At 39.0% G+C, this 24898-nt stretch overlaps 1 protein-coding gene across 17 annotated transcripts in view; it reads right to left on the reverse strand.

Moving 5' to 3' along the window:
- Window positions 1–24898, reverse strand: part of ANKRD44 (ankyrin repeat domain 44) — a 348643-nt gene that overhangs the window by 105416 nt on the left and 218329 nt on the right. For 9 of the 17 annotated variants that reach the window (XM_070580487.1, XM_070580486.1, XM_070580485.1 and 6 more), the window contains 5 exons: window positions 22045–22123; window positions 13304–13418; window positions 4337–4419; window positions 3102–3165; window positions 1064–1132 (listed from right to left, as the gene is read on the reverse strand). In XM_070580487.1, the coding sequence (XP_070436588.1) occupies window positions 1064–1132; window positions 3102–3165; window positions 4337–4419; window positions 13304–13418; window positions 22045–22123 (410 nt within the window). Of the gene's footprint in view, window positions 1–1063; window positions 1133–3101; window positions 3220–4336; window positions 4420–13303; window positions 13419–22044; window positions 22124–24898 lie in introns of all 17 variants that reach the window. The other 8 variants (XM_070580483.1, XM_070580471.1, XM_070580479.1 and 5 more) reach the window with 1 other exon arrangement.

The raw sequence follows: 24898 nt of genomic DNA on the forward strand, positions 1-24898 counted from the left end.
GAACTATTTCTCAATTTTCAAGTACCACTATTTTATATTAGTAGTCAATTTATGCGCTCTCTTAGGAGTTGATTTTCTCCTCTTTCATCCAAAAAAAGCAAATTATGAGTATTTTACATATTGGATTGCTTATGTTTTAATTAAAAGTATGAAAATTATTAGGTATCAACCTAATGCGGCAGAGCCCAGAGACAAAGAGAAAATGAGACCAGTCCCTGTCCTCACCCACAGTCAGGTGAGGAGAGACTCAAGCAAACAGAGTCCACGAGACAGTGTGAGGTGTGCTGCAGTCATGGAGTACGGAGGGTGTTAGGGCAGCAGAGAGCAGGGCAGCCCTGTCAGAGGGGAGGGAGGTGTCTCTCAACATAAATCTGGAAATAGGAGGAGCAGTTGTCTCAGGTAGGTTGGTAAGAGGAGAAATTTGTGGCAACTCCAAGAGCCAGGATGCACGTGGACGGGAGGGTTAGAGAGATGCTATGGAAAAGTTAAATTAAATTAAATTTAAAATGTATATATATATCCATGGACCAGCAAGTATTATGGCATGATTTAGCTATGCAAAGGACCATTAAGGTAATAAAAGTTCTATGACCCAGCCTAATAGCCAAAGGGGCTACTAGCTATGTATGTGTGTGTGTGTGTGTGTGTGTGTATGTTTAATGTTGTAAACATGTCTAAAGATTTATCCCAAGATCAAATGTTCAATGAATATAATAAAATGCTCCAGATCTTGTGACCAAATTCTGGGTTAGGTGGGCTAAAGCATTCTACTCTGTTACAAATAGAATTTTTAAAACTATATCCATGTAGGATATTGAAACAAAAATTGGAAGGAGAAGAGAGACCGCTGGCCCTTCTAACAGAAGCTGTGAGAGGAGATGCTTTCCTGGCGGCTCGTGCCTGCTTTGCTAGTGCTTTCCCTACAAGAAGGAGTTTCCTTCTGAGGATGGGAGCTCCCCCAACTAGTTTCCCTGCTTACCATTTCAACATAACATGATTCCAGATAGACTGTTCCCTGCCCCTTTTATTTAGGCATTTGAAGCAGAGTTCCCTGTTTACATACCTCCCACACTTGTCCTTTTTATGGAAGTCCGCTCCGCTGCTCTGCAAGAGTTTTATACATTCCACATTACTAGAAAGACAGGGAAAACATCATTAAGACGGTAGAGGTCAAGCGCTGGGCTATCTTCAGAAGGAGCTGTTTTTTGCAGAATGCAGACAGAGGGGAAATGATAGCTCCAGCTTTAAACTCTGCCAGCACAAAAAATAACATGAACATATAAGAGTAACGCCATACTGTAAGAATCTAAAGTTTCAAAGTCCATTTTTTCAAAGCTAATAAATCAATACATTAAAGAGTTTGATGAAATATTTTCATTCCATGACTAAGGAATGTAATGATTATTACATGACTAAACTTTGCAGCGATGGTTTCATCATTTATCCTAAATTTTCTTTCAAAACCATCAAGAGTTTATGAAACAACCCCTTAAAGCTATAATAATTTCATGTCACCTTTAAACAATGAGCCAGAGTGGATGAGCATTACCTTTTATCACAGCAGAATGAATTCACCATGATAAGCATTTTCGACCCAGACTCTCCTTAATGGAAAATAGAACAGCTGCACTTCCCTGTCTTTTTAATCTAGGTAAATAAATGTGCAGAACCAGGGCTGAGAATGATGTAATGGAGCACAGTGATCTTCCAAAGCTTCCTTGTCATTTGCAGAAGCAATAAATCACGTTTAGTGGAGAGAAAAGGACCTATTGAAGTAAATTTTCCTACTGAAGGGCATGTAGCTAAACATTAATTCTAATGGGAGTTTCAGACATGAATCCAGAATAGTGTGTTGCCACTTTCTGTACAGGTCTGATATTTTTTAAAATGTGGCCATAAAAAGAGACAATCAGCCATCATTGTTCTAAACTTGGGATGCTAAGAAGTGGCCTAGGACTTACTGTTTTATTATCATTTTAATAAGAGAAATGATTTCATTAATGATAAACCTGAGCAGGGTTCTCCCCATCCCACATGCACCCTTTATGGCCACCTTTCTCAGAGACCTGGCTGGTTCAATCATAAAATATAAGAACTCTCTGAGACCATTCTGTGTTGGTGTAGCATGCCGGTTGACACAGAGCACCTGTCTCTTACTGAATGAAGCTAAAGGATCAAAAGCAGAGACAGATCCAGGTTGTGGGGCTCATAAAGCTCATACGACCTGTGGGGATGCGATAGGGAGATGGAGGGTCTTTAAAAAAATACAAAATTATGAATAAAAACTAGATACCAGACTTCAGAAGGGAACCATGCAAATAAGGGGCCTCACAGCTTCACAGTCAATCCACCTCTGATAAATAGGTAATGCCTTTGGTAACATACAGATGACAAATGGAGAAGCTTTGCTGTTCCTTACGGACTAGGAAATTGGTTAAGAACCAACACCTTACCCAAACAAGGTCATCCGAGAGAGGCCATGTTTGGTCAGTGTGTGGTCATAAATCAACAATACACTGATCAGAGCCTTAATCTAACTGCTGATATGGAAAAGAGTATCTGATGAAGAACTATCTTTACAACTTAAAAAAAAAGAGAAGGATTAAGCCACTTCTTGCCTAGCCTTTGGGTTTTCTTGACCTTGGTTCACACTTAGTCACTAGAAAAGCTTAAAAATCAGTTTTGAAATAGGGACAAAAATGTCTGTAAGTGAACAGGAATTAACTCAATCTTGCATTTGCTTGATCATCACCTACCTACCAGCAACAAAAAGGAAAAATTTAGGAACAAATCTCTATTTTCTTTTGGTGAAGGAGGTACCACGCAGATGCATAGTCTATAGGCTGAAAATCTGAAATTTAAAAAAAATAAAAAGAAAAGAGAGAAAAGAAAACCAAAGAAAAACTATTTTCTATATGAGATGGACTAACAATTTTTCTTTGGAAGAACAAAAACACAAGTGATCTAGAAATGCAACATAGTCATGTTTGGTATTGGCAGAAATGATTCTTACTCATTTTACTAAGGAAGTTGCCTTTGATTCACAGACAACTTGAGTCAATCAAGACGAATTAGTAGTCATGAAATTGCTCACTACTCACCCTCCTGCAGCAGCAGCATGAAGGCACGTTCGTCCAAATTTATCTGGGGTGTCTATTTCAAAGCCTGCAGACAGCACGTGCTCATTACTAAACAAGGATACTATGCTATACTTTTGTCCTAGTTAAACCACAAGAAACATTGCAGAGACAGAAAAATCAGTTAGTAGAAAAACCAGAACGCAAGCAACTGTAGTCAGACAGAGGTTGTCATGGAAACAAATGGTAACTGCTCAAGCTTGGCAATTTTATAGGAAGAACCGTGAAGTCAAGAAGAATTTATTTTCACATTCAGCCCTGGGTGAACCACAGCCCCATATTTCAATCCCAGGATAGAAATTTATGAAACCAATTTGAGATAAGTAGGGCAATAGACAGGCAGACAGAACACATGGAGAAAACATGGAAGGCAGAGGAGGAATCTTCACATGCTGGAATAGATATTTTCTTAAGTGTGTTATTATCTTTCAGTTGGCTTAAGATTTGGGAAACATGCTTCCATGCAGGGATTATTTTTAAACATGCCAAAAGCAGTGAAAGCAGAATCAATAATAGGTAAAGTACTTAAAGGGAAAAAAATGCCTCTAGAATATCTGTTGAATTAATTCACAAACAATCTTTGCCTTGCAGACTTCCATCATCTTTGAAATCCAGGAACTTCTTAATACATGGAGGTTGGCAGAAGCCGTGATAAGAAAGATTAGCAAAGCGCCACACCAGAAAGAATTTCTTGGTTCCAAATAGCCTCGCGTTAAAAAAGTAAAAATTAAACCTAGTTGGAGGGGATCAACTGTATTGATTTGTCAGAGCCCACGGAGTAGGAAGGCAACATGACATTTTCCACCATTGAAACATGGGGGATTTGGCCTTTTTCCCTTGTTAAAAATATTAAATGTTAGGCCACCATTTTAAGCCTCAACAATGTTCTCTCCTGTGACAAACTTCCTCTAAGCCAGGGCCATCTCTGCTTGCCTCTCACTCTGCCTCACCCAAAACTTTAACTTGAAAAGCAGACAAGACTCTCCTTCTGGGGCAGGAATACTGACATGCAAACAGCTTCAACAGCAAGGACTGCTGGGAGCTGTCACATGCAGTTAGCTGTGGACGCAACTCATCCTGCCAAGTCGGGTAATGAATGACATGAAGTGCAGGCAGCCGCTCACTCTGACCAGACACTGGAAGCCAAGGGGCTCGTTTACAGGACCAGGAAGCCTCAGCTGTGGGATGGAGTTACTTACCGGATGATAACAACTTTCTGCAGCAGTCAGAGTGAGCGTTTAGGGCGGCTAAATGTAGGGGGAACATGCTATGGACTCCACACCTGAGGAGGAAAAACAGAGCAGCTCACAGTAGCAGATCTCAAGACACATGCAGAAGGACGATTACCTTTCTAGAAGTTCTCAGAGGAAAATTAAATCCACCACACCTCACTTAGGAACTCTTGGCTGAAATAATTCGGTAATTTTTCCACTTGAGAAATAATTACGCAATCATTTTCCACCTTAAAATAATAAAACCCTCAACCTAAACCAGAATTTAAAGCCAATAACAACAGGAATGTATATATATATATTTTTAAAGATTTCATTTTTTTTTCCTTTTTCTCCCCAAAGCCCCCCGGTACATAGTTGTATAGTTTTAGTTGTGGGTCCTTCTAGTTGTGGCACGTGGGACGCTGCCTCAGCGTGGTTTGATGAGCAGTGCCATGTCCGCGCCCAGGATTCGAACCGACGAAACACTGGGCTGCCTGCAGCGGAGTGCGCGAACTTAACCACTGGGCCACGGGGCCAGCCCCAGGAATGTATATTTTTAAGAAAATGTTTCACATAAACAGTGACTCTTTCCATTTAAAATTAATTTCCCTTTCTTTTTTCTTTCAGCTCATCAATTTTGTGTCTTATTCATTCATTCATCTATTCAACACTTTCTAAGCATCAGATACTACCCTAAGTGCCAGAGATAACAAGACAAACTCTCAACTTTCAAAAGCAACCTTATTCCTGGAATTGATAAATAAATAGTTACTATTGACCTATTATGTGCCAAGCACTTTGCTAAGAGTTAATAATGACTATATTATTGAAAATAAAATTTTGGATGAGAATAAAAACTAATGTTTACCTTGTGCAGGTGAAACTCAGCTTCCTAATAGACTTTTATATTGCACATTAACCCACATCAAGATACCAGGCACAAAAACGCAGTTAGGTGTAATAAACATTGCCTTGCATCCATTTCAGAAATCTAATATGTTTTCCCTAACAGTATTAGAGAAAGAATCTAGAAAAGGACTTTTTAGACTGATCCCCCACCATAACACAGTCCCCAGGATGAACGCTTAGGGGATGGCAGCCTTCTGACGGCAGTGCTTTCTGCCTTCAGAACTAAATCCTCCTCCTCTTGCCTATCACCTCTGCTCGAACAAGGACCCAAAGCTGTGTGCTGAACTGTAGTTCATGACAAACAGCATCATCGGGAGGTTCCTGTGTACTTACAAGCATTTATAATGTTAGTGATCACTTCTCATAACATCTCATTATATTCAAATAATATATTTCAGATTTTGTAAATCCTCTGCATAACACAAGCAAGTATGTCTATTTACATCTGCAGATTAATTACCTAATTTCCTTCTCCAACACAAAGTGGCCCATTTTCAGATTCTACGCTTCATAAAAAAACACATATGATTTGAATTTGTTAAGCTTCAGATACATGAATTTTATTTGCTATATCAAAAGTTATTACGATGTGAATAACTTCGTATGTGAAGTCACATGAATGTGTGAATGTATATACATATGCATAGATATTTCACAGTATTCAGGGTTTTGCAAAATTTGAGTCTGCCAGCATTTAACCACCTCTCTCTTTCCATGAAAACTCCTTCCTATTTATTGGAGTATTTGTTTAGTCTTCCCTCTGCTCATTTTCCTTTCCCTATATGGAGATTTCCAACCCAGCGCGTATAATAGCTGGCATCCATCAAGAGATGCAATTTGCCCGTCTTCCGGGCAGTGCCACGCGGAGGAGAACTGCTTGTAATTGCCTCCCTCATCATTTACAAAAAATTCTGGAAAGCAATTGCCTCAGTGACAACCTTGATGCTCATGAAAAGGAAGAGGGAGTTGGGGGATGGGAGAGGAGCTTTTCTATTTATGCTGCTACTTATATGACTCTTTCTTGATGCTAGTAAACATACTAATTTTTTAAATGTATTACATATTTTAAAAGCTCCTCACTAAACGGAACTTTAAGCTAATGGGATTCTACCTAACCATTTTATTTGTTTTGGGCAGGTAAAGTAAAAATATATGATTAAATATCTTTGGACATTTGAAAGAGGAAAATGGATAGAATATTTTCTAGGACAGTTTTAAGTTTCTGAAACAACATGCCTGAAATCAAGGATTGGATTTCTCAAGAATTCTTTGAGACTTCTTCATTCATTCTTTACATATATATATATATATATATATATATATATATATATATATATATACATATATAAATAAACTTACACACATATATATATACACACAAATACATAGTATATGAAAAAATAAATGTTAAAGTTTTATATATAATATACATTATGTACATATTATTATATGTACACACATATATACACATATATGTATATATGCACACAGTATATAATATATATTTTATAAAGATACATAAAATCTATATCTTTATATAAAATGATACAAGCAAATGAATGAGAGAAAATAGCATCCAACTCTATAAGAAACCAATCAGCAAAAACATAAAAAGTATAACTGATAGTGTAACAGTAACAGTATTGGAACATATTCCACAACCTTCATCATCAATACTTCTCATCAACTCTGCCACCTTAACACCACTGTCCTTAGATAATTCATCACATTCTACATTAGTTAATTATTTCATTTTTTTCACTGTCACTTATAAACCTGAGAAGATAAGGGAGGTAGAACTACTCTAAAAGGTCTAGCAAAAAAGCTGCCTGATATATACTCTTCTTTCATAGTTAATAAAAAGTCACCACCTCAGTGTAGGTTTTGAAAACATATTAATTTAGACTGAAGTACTATTGGCATTTGAACTTGAATACGACACTACGGTTCAAAAGGAAGACTAAAGATCAGTCCAAGATTGGAAAGAGAATAAAAGCAAAATTCAGAATCTCTGAATCAATTTAGAAATGACTCATGCATTTCAAAATTACTCCTTTATTGTTATAAAGTAAGACTACTTATAAAGGAAGGATCATAAAACCTTTAGCAGGAATATTAGGGTTTCGCTCTCTCAGTCAAATAAGAAGCAGCACCTTTACTTTGTCAGGTATACATAGGGGAGATCAAGAATTAAGACGTCAGATAACCCTAAACTTAACAATGAATAAATTACAGGAAAGAGGAGACCAATTCCAGTTAAATTACTACATTTATTTGACCAGTCATAAAATTAATGGAACACATTTGTATTAGCTATTTCTAATTTAGCTGTTAGCTGGCGTCTCCAACCCAGTTATTTCAGAATAAATGAGGTCAGAATAAATTGTAGAGAGCTATCCAAGGGGAGTGAAGGGCGTCTGCACCATTAGAATACAGGTTCTTTTAGGCTTTCCCCTTGGCATCAGAGAGACACGGCCGCCCTTCCCACATCTAGTCTTTTCTAGAGCCATCCCTTAGGCCATAGGGTAAAGAACACTGTGGTTAAGGTGATGGGTTGGTTTTGAGTCCTACTTTTGCCACTTATTAGCAATTTGATCCTCAGCAAGTACATAATGGTTCTCTCATCCAGAAAACAAAGACAATAAGAGTGTCGATCTTAAGGAGAAATTGTAAGGACTAATTGAAATAATGCACACAGAGTGCTAAATTCTAAATTCATGGGTCTGGCCCATGGTGAGCCTTTACCACATATTAGTCGTATTATTGTCCTTGTGATTATCATTAGCTTAGGTGGGTAATAGGCAGTCTGTGAGTTTTGAAGTCGTAATCAGGTTGTGCTTCCTTAAACTTAGATGTATGATTCCTTAAAAGCCAAGACGAATTGTGATCAGCTGGCATGTCTGGTATCTTTCTACGCTTCAAAATCCTTTACAATATTGATCTCACAACTCTCCTGGGGATAGGGACATTCGTTTGGTTTTGCCCACTGAGTGGACAAGAAAAAATTATTTGATGACTTTGATCATCAAATGATTTTATGACCTTTACTCAACCGATCAACCCAAATCAAAAAATCAATTTCTTATTAATTTTCTCTACGTTGTTCAAGTATTTATTATGCACCCCTAAGTTACAGGCATTCAGGTGTAACTCACAACAACGAGGCCTGGTCCTTGCTCTTTGCAACCTACAGACATTTTCAGGGGTTTCTTTTGAATCAAGTCCAAACACTCTGACATGGCTTATGACGTCCCTTCTGGACCTGGCTGTTGCTTAACCTATACATATTCTAGAATCCCAGTGAACTTCTGTCCATTCCTCCTGGACAAGCCAGGCTCTGTCCTGCCCCGAGCTTTTGCACATGCAGATCCCTCCACCTGAAACTCTCTTTCTCCCCTGCTCCTCATGGCCTTTCTCAAACTAGTGCATCTCAGAGGGTCGCTGAAATATCTTTGGGCTTTCAGGAGTTCTCTGTGAGAATTTTTAAGTTGTCTTTTCCTTTGATGACAATCTAAAGCAATTGGCATAAAAGCATATTTTGACTCATCTGAACAACTGCCTCATCATTACGTCCCTCTGCCAATTGCCGCACCCATGTCTGTATTTAGGATCGCACTGGTGCTGTGTACTACTTTAACTGGCAGGGACCAATGAGAAAAGAATAAAGGTGGGCTTACACACGAATGATATCTGAACCTAGGGAGAGCCAATGAAAACGCAGTACACTGAGCCTTCTGATGCAAATGATTTGGCAGGAGTTGGAATAAAGGCCTTTGTGCTGTGTGATGAGTTTACTGTCCCACCACGTTGTTTAAGCCACTGCAAAACCTGCACTCCCACATGTGAACTGAACTCTAAAGAGTCAGCACCTTAGCCACCAGGACCATAACGCCACGTAAATGGGGATTTAATGTTGGCAAAACACAGACTATCACATCACCCATTACATAGAAAGGCAGCAAGTCTTGTGCTCAGGAGCTGAGGCTCCAGATCCAGATGGCCAAGGATAGAGTCCCATTTCCACTCCCCATTAGCTCTGTGACCTTGGGCAGGTAACTGGACCTCTCTGTGCCTCATTTACTTCACTTGTAAGATGGTGATAATCATGACACTTACCCTGTGGTGCTGTGACAGTTAAATGCAACCCCTCAGAGTGTGCCTAGCATGGGAAAGCCCTCACGAATGTTTGCTGCTATTGCTAACCTATGCAGTTAACATGAATGTTGTTTGCAACCATTTTGGGGTTTTTTTGGATTTATTGATATATTAGGGTCAAAAGCCTAAGGAGTTTCTATGTAGTCTTATGTTTACACATATTCAAGTAACATTATAATAAAAATAATTTAAGTCTAAACTGGGGATCTGCAAGACTCTCCATACCGTGACCTAACTACTCGCTACCCACCCTGCAGTCTCCACTAACCATTGCTTTTCCCAGACGCCCTCCCTACCCTGCTATGTCCCAGATACGTCCTCCTGTGTCCCAGTGGCACCCAGCGACTGTTCTGGCATCACACTTAGCATGCATGAGTGTAACTGCTTGTTTAATTCTTGCCCCCAGTGGATTACACATTCCTTGAGGGCAGGGACCTCTGTAACCCCAGAACCTGACACAGTGGGTGACACTTAACAGGCCTTCAACATTTAGTGAATGAATGAATGTTAGAACCAGTTGGCTGCATAACTACAATACCCTAATTCTGCTGCAGTTGAGGCGAAGAAGAAGTGAGAGCATAATCGGTAAGGTAGAAGACAGATTAAAATCCTAGAGACAGGGCCCCAACCTGAAAAGGTTAAAGAAGAAACCCCAAAGGGCTTGACACCACATAAAGTGGCGTGAGCACTGAGCCAAGTTGCAGAAAGTTCTCTGACTTAAAGTTGAGAGAAGCAAAAAGAGTAACAAAGAACATTCATCAAGGCCTGAGAGTAAGATTCAAATAAACTCATAATAAAGTAGTGACCATAAAACTTGTCATACAGAGATCTTTTAAAATACATTAGGCCACATTGTTTATGAATGAATATGGGTTATTTTCATAAATGCTATTCATTCACTTATTTATAGAAGGAAAGGCCTGCTTTTCTCCTCTTTCACAAGCTACCCTACACAGATCTACAAGGAGCCAGGGGAACAGTGATGTTCTGGGGGTCCTTCAGCAAAGTTAATCTCCTCCGCCTCATTTTGGTATTTTCTCCTTAGGTGATGTCCCTCCCATACTCTAGCCAGATGTGCATGCGCGCGCACACACACACGGTTGCTGTCTAATGAACCACTGTTGTTACACTCTTATCCCCAGATATGTCGTGACAAAAGAGAGCAGCTGTGGCTCTGAGGCTGGGACAATGCTTCCCCCCTCGGCATCTGCAGGACACAGCACAGTCAGTGGAAGGAAAGGCTACTTGAACAACAACGCCATTTCTAAGGCACTTTTGCCACATGCTATGTGTTTGCATAAACTGAAGGCAAAATAACTACAAGGGAATAAACTTTGTGCTGTTTGAGTTAAATTTGTCTTTTGGAAACTTTAAGTTAAGTATTGGGGCCAGTTTATCTATATCCTTCAAACTGATTAAAATCTGAAAGAAAATCAGAAATTCATGGTTATTTGGCTAAAACTCCCCAAGTAACCCAGAGTTGAAAGAAAAATACCCCTGAAAATATTAACACATCACAGGTGAAGCCGGTCTGTGCCTTGATATTTTACTTCTACTAAATGAACACTAAGCATATATGCTCTCCGGCTTTGGGCAGCCAGGGTGTGGTTGGGAACTCCAGAGTCCAGTACAAGCCTCCTGAATCCTAGCACAGTGCTCTTTCCACAAAAGCTGAGCTGCTGCTTTTATCTTGCAAAGTCCCGGTCAAAAAAGGTCCTTTGGCTTGAACCTATTCCTTTCCCTTCTGAAAGGAGACCCCCTCACTGCTCTTACTCTGTCAGCATGCTCCTCCTCTGTTGCCCTCAGCCTTGTCCTAAGCCTGAGCCCTCACCTCTTCTCCCCTGGACATTTGCAAGAGGCTGCCAAGCGTTTGTAGTCTGGACCACCTCCAATATGTCTGGACTGCTATCAGAGCGATCTTTCTTACACACCAGTGGGGTCATTAGACACAACCTACTCTACACTCACTTAGAATTCTTTAACAGCTGCCGAATGCCTCCAAATGGAATCCAACTCCTTAGCAGGACATGCAAGGTCCTTCAAGATGTGGCTCTTCTGGCCTTCCCACCTCATTGCTTCCCCCTCCCCGACACACATCAGATAATCCAGCCTTGGGAAGCTGCTTTGAACACGTTCACACATCTGTGCCTTTGTAAATAGTCTTCCCTCTGCCTGAATGTCCTTCCTTTCTTCCCCCTCTATATTTTTACCTCCTACAACTCTGTCCACCTGACAAACTCCTTGCTGAACTGTCAGCTAATCTGTGGAACCCAGAGAGTCAGTGTTTCCCTAATGGTTTCCACAGGCTGCTCCAAACCCCGTCATAACAAACCTCACACTGCTGCAGTCATCTGCTGTTGCTCTTGTCTCCACCACTAGACTGAGGGCCCAGAAGGTCACTGGAACCCACCACGCCTTCCCTGGATCATTTAAATTTTGGCTTTTCTCAAGCAAGATTCTCAATTCGATTCTGGGCAAACACAACAGAATTTCTAATATTACACTGCCCTCATATTGTTCTTCTCTTGAAACTTTGGTTATTGTTACCCACAGTCTCTGTGATCAAGGCTAAACCCTTTATTCAGGCATTTAAGGTCCTCTTTAACTTGGTTCTACTACATAGTATTAAGTAATAAAATAACAGTTAACATTTATTGATAGCTTACTATGTGCTAGGCACTGTTCAAAGAGCTGTGAACATGGATTACCTTCTTTAACAATCTTAACAGATATATTTATATAACTCACACTCATATAGATCTTAACATAGACCTGAGAGCTTTACATGCAATTAAGTCCTTTAATCCTCATAACAAACCTATGGATAAGTACTCATATTACTCCCATTTTTCAAATGAGGAAAGCAAAGCAGAGAGAGATTGAGCAACAGGCTCAAGGTCACCTAGCTCACGGGCAAGGTAGCTTGGATTGGAGCCCAGGTAATGCCCACAAAAGCGTGGGCTCCCAACCCATGACATGATACTGCCTCTGGGCAAGGCCGGCACCGTCACACACCCTCTGCTCTGTCAGGCCAAACTCTTCCCGGAATGATACTCTTCATCTTTTGCTCCTGCTTTCCTCCCTGCTTGGGACGTCTGTCACTCTCTGCTCTACTCAAGTAATTCTCATCCTTCAAAGTCTGCCTAAAACTCACCTGCTCCTTGAAGGCTTTTCTGAAAACTCTGGCTATCTTCGAGCTCTCTCCTTCCTGTCTACACTCTATGGCATATACGGTCACACAAAACATTTTGCCACTTAATACCTGTTGCATTTAGAACTTTATTATGTACTATCTTGCTTGGTTCTTTGTCTTAAGAGGGACTTGGACCTCGAACAAAATGATGAGCTCCTTGAAGGTACCAACCAGGTAACTTACTTGTGAAATTTCCCACGGCAGCCAGCACCATGACAGACTCATACAGATGTTTATGAATTCTTGTTGAATTGAAGTGTAAAATGAAGTCAGGTCTCCCTTCCCTACGCAGCAGATTTACTCAATTGTACCCTATAATTATAATCACTAAAACTGAGCAAGCATTCTGAATAAATTCTGAATTTGACCAATTATGTTTTACTTTTCCTGCTTAACTAACCCTGAACATCAGAAAGGACAGAAGGATATTAGAAAGCAGAATTAGGAATAAAGTTCAAATCTCCTTAATTAAAACCACTGAAATAGGTCTCTTTCCGTTACAGCTGAAAAATAAAATTGGTTCTTCCCTGCAACTGTCATTAAAAGTCAATTTAGTTCAAACAATTTGTGTTTAGCATACTGGTACGGATCCACATTAGCTTGGATAAAAGGGAACTATCCACTGCATGGCAGAATCCCTGTGGCAGGATTCCCACGTGCGGCAACTATTCTGCCATGTTTTCGCAGTAACCTACTTGGCTGTGTCAGCTCCGCTGGTTATTAAGGTGTTAATCAAAAGCTCGTGACCGTATCTTGCAGCCACGTGGAGAGGAGTGTTGCCATCCTTATCCACACAGTCAATTTCACCTCCTGAAAGAGATGTTTGAATACAGAATAACATAAGGATTCAAGTTGATTCAGATACTGCATTCTACACTAGTCACTCACACAGACCAAACGTTGATTTCTTTTCTACTCTGTGTGCATCTCTGTTCTGAAGTACAACAATGCTTTTCAAGGGGACAAGTCACCGTCTGAAGTAGGAGTATCATTAAATCTGCACAGAGGGAAGTCTATTAGAAAGGCTTTTGGAAAATTTCTCCATATTGTCTTACTTAAGGATCTAAAATCTTACAACAGCAGAGATTTCTGCTCTGAAGGAACGATGTAATCAAATTCCATAAAACGTACTTCTGAAGACACACAATTTCAATTTCACCTGCTGAATTAAAGACCTGTGTAAATCTTATACTAAAGCATAAGAACCAAAGGGAATACAGAGTTCAGGAAAATATTTTATGTAGTTTGCTTTTCCAGTTTAAAATATGATGAATGAGTAAAAGCATAAACTATGGACCAAAAATGTCCATATTTGCAAAAACCATCACATTAACCATCTACAGTCCTTTTAATAATATGGTATTTTCATCTTATTTGGTTTTATTTTCCCTTCCTTATCCCCAACTTCTTATTTTACAACATTTCTTTTTTTCTCTCCTCTTTTCATATAGACATATATGCAAATATAATTGGTCAATTTATCCATTTATTTGAGGAGCCATTTAAAAATAAATTAGATGTCATGACATTTCATTGCTAAGAACAAAGACATTCTCCCATATAACCATAATTCCATCCTCATATCCAAGAAATTTAACAGTGATACAAAATTTTATGTAATAAATAGTGCATACTCCAATTTCTCCAATTGTCCCAAAAATGGGCTTTATAGCTATTTTTTTTTAAATTTCAGGATCCAATCAAAGATTCTAATAGCATTTGGTTATCATGTCTCTTTAGTTTCCTTTAACTTAAAACAACCCTCTTGCCTTTTATTTATGTATGTATTTATTTATTTTTAGTCTCTCATGCCATTGATATTTTTGGAGGCCAAGCCAAGTGTCACGTAGAATGTCCTACATTCTGGAACTGACTGCTTATTTCCTATTAGATTCAGGCTAAACATGTTGGCAAGAATCCCCCAGAATCGACGTGCACACCCACTGCATCTTCTCGGCACACACAGAAGGTCAAGTTATTGCATTACTGGGTGATCCAAAGTTTAATTATTTGCAATGAGTACAGAGTTTCAGTTTGGGAAGATGAAAAAGTTCTGAAAATGGATAGTGGTGTTGGTTGCACAACAACGTGAATGTACTTAGTGCCACTGAACCGTACGCTTAAAAATAGTTAAAATGGCAAGTTTTATGTTATGTATATTTTACCACAATAAAAAAGAGGTTTGATTACTTGGTTAAGGTGATGCCTGCCAGCATTCTCTATTGCAAAAATGTCTTTTCCCCTTTGTAATTAACAAGCAATTTGTGGGGTGATCCTTTGAGACTGCGAATATCCTATTTCTCAACAAATTTTCTGTAATTATTTTAGGATACACAGGGAGTACTTTGTTCAAAAGTTACTTGGATTCCTTGTTTTGTGACCTTATGTTATCAATTTAATACACACACTGTAGCTACGTTCATTTCATTCTGTTTGTTTTCAAAATCTTTACTGGGTTTTGATTTAATTTTATTAATGTGAAAAACACTTAAATGTTTCCAAAGTCAAATTATATTTTTTAAAAGCCTCACTCTCATTTCCATCCCTTCCACTTCATCCTCAACCATATCCTACAGTAATCATTTTCATTAGTTCTGGTTTATGCTTCCTGCATTTCTCTGCAAAAATAAGCAAATAGACTCTTTCATACCTTGCTTTTGTTTTTTTCACTTGACAATATTTCCTGGAATTCACTCCTAGAGATCACTTCTTGGAGACCTTCCCCATTTTTGTACAGCTTTATGGCTTTCCCTTGCATGGATGTACTAGTTAGTACACTAGCCTCTTATGGACGAGTATTTAGGTTGCAAATATTAGTTAGCTATTATTGGGAACCCTGCAGTAAATAATCTCATAAGTATGTTGTTTTGTACGTGTTGGGTGTTTTTTCAGGTTAAATTCCCAGAAAGGGGATTTCTAGGTCAAAGGTAAATGAATATGTGGTTTTGCTGGATTTTGCCAAATTTCCTTCTGCAGGTGCTGTGCAATTTGCACTTACAGCAGCGACGTCTGAGAGTGCCTTTTCCCCTCAGCCTTGCCAAGCTTTTGAGTATCTGCCAACCGATGAGTAAGAATTGGTATCTCAGTGTAGTTTTCACTTGCATTTCTCTTGATAAGGAAGTGGAGCATCTTTTCATATATTGAAGGACCATTTGTTTATCTTTTGCTATGAACAACTTGTTCCTGACTTTTGCCCATTTTTCTAAATGTGTGTGCGTGTGTGGTCTTCTATTCCTTGATTTTCAAGGGCTCTTAAAATATTTGGGAGATTACCCATTTATCAGTAATACATGTTAAAAATATTTTTCCCCTAGATTTTCATTTGACTTTGGAATTTTTTTTGGAAATGTATCAGTCTTTTCTTTTATTGTATTTAGATTTTGAGTTGTAATTAGAAAGGCTTTCCCCACCCCCTGGCAATAAAGAAATTGACATGTGAAAATATTTGCAACATGTATTACTGATAAGTGGATAATCTCCCAAATATTTTAAGAACCCTTGAAAATCAACCAATTAGGAAGAATCAAGGAGAGGGAAGAATAGGAAGTGACCGCTAATGGATATGAGGTTTCTTTTTGGGGTGATAAAATGTTCAAGAATTAGTTAATGGCTATGGTTGTAAAACCTTGTGAAAATACTGAAAGCCACTGACTTATATACTTCTAAATGGTGACTTTTATGGTATGTGAATTATATCCAAATTAAAAAGGAAGGGCCTGAAAAAAGCTACAGGAAAAGGTGAGGAAGTGAAGGAAAAGGAAGTACACCAAGAAGAAGAAAGTACGCAGTGCGTACTTGTACTCATGTAAGCTAATACGCACGTCTACCTTAATCAAGGAAAGCGCCCAGGCTATGGGGGCACAGAATGTGAGCTCTTTTGAGGTTTTATTTCCCGGCTTTCCTGTTCAGAATCACACCTCGGCGGTATTATGGAAAGCAGTAAGTTACCGAATTGTCAGATCACATGCTCAGCTATCAGGTATTTTAGAGCAGGTCTCATTAGAAAATTTTGTTTCACAAAATATTCTACATATTTCCCTCAAATCCTGAGCTTTATTCTCACTATCAATTATATTGAACTAAAGGAAGCTGATATTTTAAAACTAAAATATACCATTATCAGATATATGAATATTATAATGTTTAGTTTGAGAATATAAAGGTTATATGAATGGCTTAGATTAATCTGGGAAGATACTATATATTTGTTTCAAATAACTTATTTCTGATTGAGAAAGTAATTTTCTCTTTGTAGAAAATTTAGAAGATGCAGTGAAATACAAAGAAGAAAAGATAAGTCATCTATAAATTCACTGATGATCCAAGATGGTCAGTATTAATATTCTGGAATATTTCCTTCCAGTTGGGAGTGTGTGTATGTACAAATTTCTAATAGTTGAGATCATAGGGTAGAAAGGTTTTGTATCCTGCTTTCCCCATTAACATTATATCACAAACACTTCCCAAGTCGTTAATTTGTTTCATTAATGTAACTGTAAATCGCTAGATGACATCAATATTTAGAGAATTTACTTAGCAAGTCTCCAATTACTAGGCATTTAGGCTATTCCCAAATTTTGCCATTAAGAAAAACACAGGACTGGCGGTATTTGTTAATAATGTTTACTCACATTTCAGATAATTTCCTTCAGCAACATTTTTAGAAGTAGAACTACTGGGTCAAAAGTATGAATGTTTTGAAGGCCCTTGGTAGACACTGGTAAATCGCTTTTGAGAAAGGCTGTGCCCATTTGCGCTGCCATTAGCAGCATATTTGAGCACTACACCAAAAAGGAAGCTATCGAGAATCTTCTCAGATCTGGGGAAAGAACATTAACTTCCAAGCTAAGACACCATCTCTTACAACAGGACCATTATAAAATCTTCACAATAATATCCGCATGGCCCTTCATTCTAATGAATCCTACCGTTGATCGTTATGACCATCAACTCTCTAAGATTTATTTTCAGCAAATAATATTTCTCTTAGCCGGGTATATTGGTAAAACACAGTTAGTGAGTAAGAATCTTTGCTACAAAGTGAAATAGTTACCAAATATGTAGGGGCTTTGTAGCAGGGCAAATGCTTTAAAAACTACGATTAGCACATATGTTTACACAGGATTTAAGATGCTTCACTCTACAGCCAAGACTTCTGCATGTAGAGTTTAACTTGAAAAATCAATCTGCCAATAAATTTGCATATTTGGGATTTGAAACTTAAGAGCTGTTTACAAAAAAGTAAATCCTTTTTTTACTTTGATTGTGACAGAGAAATATAAATGGCAACTTGAATACAAACACTGATCTTTCCTCAAATCTTTGTTTCTGCGGTACAGTAGTTATTTTTAAACCAGTTGTTCAAATAAATAGACTATGATCATTTCTGTAAAAGTAAAAGTAATAATTACATATCTTTATATACACATTCTTAACTACATAGAAAAATCTGGACGTTTCGCCAAATTTTCAGCAGAAATTCTTGAGATGGACTGCGGAAACACATTGATGGGGATCATGGAGGATGTCTTTAATGATTTAACTTTATTCTACAGTGAGCATGTTCTAATTTTATAATCAAGAAAAATAATAAAATAAAATTAGTTATTGCAATCTTCTAGTGAATCAAAAGATAGTTCACTATGATCTGAATCTGAAGTATCCAATTTAGATCATTTTTATGATTTGATGGTAGCCTTGGGGACAGGCAGCCACCTGGTCTCCATGGATACCTCAGAGCAATCTGGGGTACACGTATCTGTCTAAGAACTGCCCACAGTGGTTGGCCTGGAATGTCCACGCATGGAGCTGATCTGGGAAGGCAGAGGCCCCGGACTTCAGAGCAGCCTTTGCCCTGGACAAACACTACATTTCTCCACATCCTTCCCAGCCAAGAGCCACCAAACCTCTCTTAACAAATGTTAGGGCTTCCATGTTTACCAGCCTCAAATATGCCAAAAATTGGGTAGGGAAAGAGAACAGTGAAAAATATTGGAAAGAGTGGAAAAGGGGCTGAGCTGATAAAGTTTCTTCATGTTGTTCTTACTATCATTTCAAAAGTCAACTTAAAATTATAAAAATACAGATAATTACCTCCCATATATGCTTCCACATTTGCCACTTAAAATATATTTCAGGAAAACATCATAACTTATTAGAAAAAGAAAAGAGAGACTGTGTGTTTGTTGTTATTCAGAAATATATTTTATATTGAAGAACTTCTGGATGAATGAATTTCTATTTTATAGTCACTCCCCAAACCTTTCCACTTTCACTTGAAAATCTCTGATTGCTTGGAATGCAAATTCAATATCTTTTCTGTTCATGGGTCACAAGTTAAATGCTAGTAATCGATCATTGATAATTAGTGAGGAAAATAAACATTTGTGAATTTAGAAGTATGCAGAGTGTGTCAGAAGGGATAATTTATGCAGCATTATCTAGGCATTCATCTGAAATTAGATTTTCATTGCACAAACAAGAATGGTCATCTTATAAAGTCGCCTTGGAAGAATTGTGAACCACAGGGTCAAAAATCTCACAATGAATCATCCTAACCTATCACTTGCTCTTCCTTTTCAAGCTCTGTTTATTTTTAAAGCTTCTATGAAAAAAACATCAGTTTTGAACTTTTGTAACCTGCTAGACAGCGTCTGAGGCAGCTGCCTACAGCAAATGGCCGGCTCAAATGCCTCCCGAAGTCGTACTGTATCTTCACTCAGTTCTTTCCCACCCTGACTGTGACAACACAGCTTCAGATGACAAACAATGGGATCGAACAGCACAGGTAGTCTTTGCTTACTAACTAAAAAAGAAAAGAGGTTTTTTTTTCTCGTTTTTCTTTTAACGATTGTCTTACCAAAACTGAATGATTCTGGACAAAAAAAATTATTATGAAGAACTAATAACCCTGACTGGAGAGCAGTCAGAGAAGAACAGAAATGCCATATAAGGCCCAAACACCAGAACGACTTAAGAAAACAAATAAATGAACACAAAGAATGTTCCTCAGTAGCACGTCCAGTTACTTTAGGGAGCCAACCGATGTCCCCTGTAGGACCGGCATTCCGGGTCCTGCTGGGCAGTGACTCACTCTGGAGGATGGACACCGGTCCTGGGGGTGTGAGCCTCTGGATTTTACCCAGAAGGAAGTCAACAAACAGGACGAAAGAAAATGCTTCCTATTCTTCTCCCTAAGGGCGTTTTAAAAAATGTCAAATGGAAGAACTCGCAGTTCTCACATGTGTTATGAACTCAAAGAATTGTCAGCTGGGAGAAGAGAATGCCAGATCACCCTTTATAGGGAGAACTCTATTCCAAATATAAGTGACTCTTAGAGTAAATAGGATTCAAGTTAAAACAACTTTTTTAACATGTTGTCGTTCGTCCAGAGAACACATTTATAAGTGTAGTGGTTAAGAGTTCAGTCTCTAATGTTAGACTGCCTGAGTTCCAGTCTCTGTGCCTCAACATACCCGCTGTAGATCCCCAAAAAAGGGACAACCTCTCTGCCTCAGTGTCCCCATCTCTGAAATGGAGATAGTAATAGCACCTCTTTCTCACGGTGGTTGAAAGGATTTACGTGGAGTGCTTGGCCAAGTGTCTGGCACAGCGTCAACACCCCATCGATGTTAGCCTTATCATTATACATAATGTGCTACATATTACAGCCACTATATCCTCATCATCCCAGGCTCCTGTATCCCACTCAACCCACCAGCAAAATGCCAGGCCAGCCAAGAATGAGACAGGCTCTGATACAAGCTCCTTAATCACAGAGGACAAGAAATGGGGTCTCTCTCAGGCCTTGTCCCAACTCAAAAGTCTAGTAAGCATGTTTGGAGAGGGCCTAAAAGTCTTCAAGTCCACAGGGATGGCTTTTGGAGAGGTCAAAGCAGCCAGCAGCACCCCCAGAACTGCTGCAAGCATACTAGCATGACACAGTGGAGATGGGTCACGGCCTTGATTCCAAGGAGAAGGCTAGCATGGTCTGGCCCATGGGGGTGGATCTATAGGAAGGCAGTGCTTACAAGGAGAAAAACTGCTCTTTCTCTGATCTGCTCACTGGTGCTTGAAATTGCTTTAACAAGGAACAAAGCTTTTTATGCCATAGAGCTAAGGCCCGTTGATTAAATTCACATTAAATTTTAAAAAATGGGTATCAAATATCTCCCCAGTTTGGTTTGTTTTTAAGCCAGCAGACACTATTTCTGAAAAACAATTGAGAAATACAGTGGGATGAGGAAAGTGTGCAAAGGAGAGACACTAAGGTCACTCCCTACCTCTTTTTGTTTACTTCAAGCAAAACAAAATAATTAAAGTGGCCTTTTCAACAACGTGAATGTCAAAGGCATGCCGCCTATTTCCAATTAGAATTAGTGGGTACTATGCAGTTAATTTTCACTTCACCTTCCTTTGCTCACTGCACACTCGTTAGGATTTCCTTTCCCCTATAGCTTCACTGAAATTCTTACAAACTTGCTTTGCTTTGCTGCAGGTACTTTGCTCCCTAAACATAATTCCCCTGGCTGGTCTCCCATCCAAACGTCAAAAGACTTTTTGGTTTTATGACTTGAGTGCCTAAGACACAGCTTAGTACCACTAACAATTCAAGTGTATGTTGTTCAAAACTCTTACGGATGAGAAAAGGATAGGTCCAAGAAAATTGATGAATGCCAGAATTTTGAGAAGTAGAAATGTGGGTCAACTAAAGATAGTTTAGAAACTGCTGAGTTCACCTGGAATGTCAGCATAAAATCTGGATTAAGCCTGTTTTTTTTCAATTGTCTCTAAGGTTTGCGAAGATAGCACAAGTTGTCTTGTCAAGGTCAATGCACTCACAGACGCTGGCCATGACCCAATAATAGTAAGGTGGACCACGATGTGAACGGACACTCCCTAGTACTTTGGTTAGAGGCACAACCCAATGGTTCAATCTGAAAAATTACTAGATTATGTGACTTTCCAAGGTCTATATCAAGCCTATGATTTTATGATCCTTTATATCACGTACTTACCTGCTTTTCCTCTAAGTCACCTCATTTTTCCTGCCTTTGCCCAGGAAGCTTAATGAGTTTTAACTTAAGGAACAATGCTGAATTCTAAAATTTAAAAATAATTCAGATTGGCTGCTAGAAAATGTATGATACTTATTTTTATCAGCTTCAGAGTGAAAAGTGGAAGATCTCGAGCCTATGTAAGAATATCATTTCCAGCTTCAGAACTCACATGTTCATTGACTACTGGGAATTGACTGTGAAACTTAGTGGCTCTATGTTCTCACTCCTAAGATGGACAGTGACAGTGAAAGGACGGTGTAAATTCAAGCTTAATAAATTCTAAAACAGAGCATCATCTTTCCATTCAGATGACTGACAGCCAAACTCAGTCATGCCAGGAAACTGTTCAAATAACACTGTGGGTGAATCTCTCTTACCATTCTGAATGAGGGTTTGTGACCGCGTGAACCTTCCATGGACAGCTGTCATGTGCAGTGGACTTTTACCATCTTTACTCTAAAAAACGAGAGAGAAAGAAACAATGGACCAGTGATATCAATCTGAAACATCCCTATGGACACTGCTGGCAATGCCCTGAAAATATCAATTTAAATTTTTTAAAAAGTATGATAAAACATTACAATAGGCAAAAGATAATTTTGAAAACAAAAGATAAAGTACCTATGATATCTCAAGTTACTACATAACATCACATTTTTTAATTAATTAATTAATTTATTTATTTATTTTTGGGGGGAAGATTAGCCTGAACTAACATCTGCCACCAATCCTCCTCTTTTTGCTGAGGAAGACGCCCTGAGCTAACATCCATGCCCATCTTCCTCTACTTTATATGTGGGACGCCTGCCACAGTATGCCTTGATAAGCAGTGTGTAGGTCCATGTCTGGGATCTGAACCAGTGAACCCTGGGCTGCTGAAGAGGAGCATGAGAACTTAACTGCTACGCCACTGGCTGACCCCTCATCACATTTTAAAGAAGCTTAGAGAAGTGAAAATTATTTTACAGAAAAAATACCAAATTTCTAGTTACACTGACAATTTTTAAAGTGCCCTGTTTCACACTGAGGCAATCATCCAAAATCTTTTTCCTCTCCTGAGATCTAGAAGAAGACTTTCCTTCAAGGTATTTTTTCAACTTTTGTCTACAGTGCATGAAAAAAGACAAACGCTGTGTTTACTTGTTTGGCCTTGTTTGACCTGAAGTTGACAAACTGCTATAAATCATTGCAACTCTCAAAAGTGACCTGGAACCTGCCACCATTCCCTACATTCTAACTCCACAGAAAAATAACACTTCTGATAGTTCCAAAAGGGAAACGCTTGCTTCACTTAACTCATTAGAAATCACAGGATGAAGACACGCAAAGGCTTAGCAAATTACCATTTTAATGATCACCTGGAAATGTGTGAGGAATTTATATATCTCTCTATTATTCAAGATATAAATGATGGAACTTCCTAACACAGATTAAGGCAAAACATGGAAAATGTACAGAATCTATATACTGATCATCATTATAGCAAATACCAAAGTCTTACACATTTAACTAAGAAACAGTCATTAATGGGATTTCTACTAAAATAGTAATACTCCAAAGAAAATATTACTGTTGTTTTAGACCAAAAGTATCCCCAGTAGAGAGAGCGTATTCTTTCATTCAGGAATTGCAAAGAAGAAATAAGGAGGAGAAGGAGCAGGAGGAGGGGGAGGAGGGGGAGGAGGGGGAGGGGAGGAGGAGGAGGGGAGGGGGAGGAGGGGGAGGAGGGGGAGGAGGGGGAGGGGAGAGGGGGAGGAGGGGAGAAGGAGGAGGGGGGAGGGGGAGAGGGAGGAGGGGAGGGGAGGGGGAGGGGGAGGAGGGGGAGGGGAGAGGGGGAGGAGGGGAGGGGAGGGGGAGGAGGGGAGGGGAGGGGAGGAGGAGGGGGAGGGGAAGGGGGGAGGAAGAAGAAGAAATCTATGTAACTGCTATTTTTCTAATTCTCAGGAAAAACATTTTCCTAAGCCTGAGGTTAAATATAAGATTTCAAAAATGCAAGTTCATTTTTGTGATGAAACCCCTATACTTGTACTTTAAAACAACTTTTTGTTTTAAAAACTCCACAGTGGAAAACAAATACCTATTTAAATACTAAGTATTTCTCAGTGTCAACAAGGACTACCTGCATCTGAATCACCTGGGGTTCTTGTTAAAACTGTGAACTCTGTGCCCTAACCCAGACCTACCCAAACAGAATTGGGGTAAAGGGATCCCCACTTCTAATTTGAACAACACACTCAAGTTTAGGAGCCCCTGCTTTAGACAGTGGGCTGGAATAGCTTCTAAAACCACAAGCTTCTAACAGAAGAATTTTTATTATATCCTGTAAGTCTATTCCTTAGAAAGGAAGAAAGGATTTATGCACAATCTGTGCCAAGGGGAGAGTTAATCAGAGCAGTACCTGCATCTCGATTGAAAAAACAATCTTTATCATGAAAGGGTCTCAGGTAAATGGGGGAAAAAAGAGAAAGAATAGGATCTTTTCCCCATCTTAGATGTTTATAACTTGAATCAGAAAAGACTGAGACAGGAAGATGGAAGCAAGCTTGAGGCTTTACTGAAATGATAATTTTGGAGGAAAAGGAGCAGCAATCAAGAGTGAGGATTCCATGGCGTCACTGACCATGAGACACACAGTGGAGAAGGGCTCCTCAAAGCTATCCAATTCCAGAGCCCGGGTCTCGGCTGTCAGGGCTGTAGACATGTCAAAGGACTGAAAAGCCTGGAAACTACTTAGGAATAAGGATTCAAAACATACGTCCTCCAATAAAAAAAGTGATGACAGTCCGAGACTGCTAAGGAGAGAGAAAATAGAAATGCCGAGTTGACATTAACTTGTCCCTAGGTGGTGCTATCTCTTTAAATTTTGCTCCAATATTTTCTCTTAAATTTAATATGAAAACATAACTAATTAGCATTGTTAAATATATATAAAGCCATAAATATTTCATTCTTTAGACAATATCTTTATAAATATTTAGCTAAGCACTTTTCCACACCTAGAAAAGAGTTTAAAGGCTTTACCGAGGAATCAACCACCAACCTGGTGGTCACGCCCTGAATTGCAGCCAGAGAGCCAAAGCAGAAGTAACCAGTTTCTACGGTGTGCAGTTTACAGAGCTGGTCGCATTTCAGGGAGAGCAAATACCACACCCTTTCCTCCCTTGAAGTGCCTGTGCATTTGGTAAGGGACAAACAAATGGAGATGACCAAATTTAGGCAAAATGCAAAGGA

The sequence above is a fragment of the Equus przewalskii genome, chromosome 17 (genome assembly GCF_037783145.1).
Source record: "Equus przewalskii isolate Varuska chromosome 17, EquPr2, whole genome shotgun sequence".
NCBI lineage: Eukaryota > Metazoa > Chordata > Mammalia > Perissodactyla > Equidae > Equus > Equus przewalskii.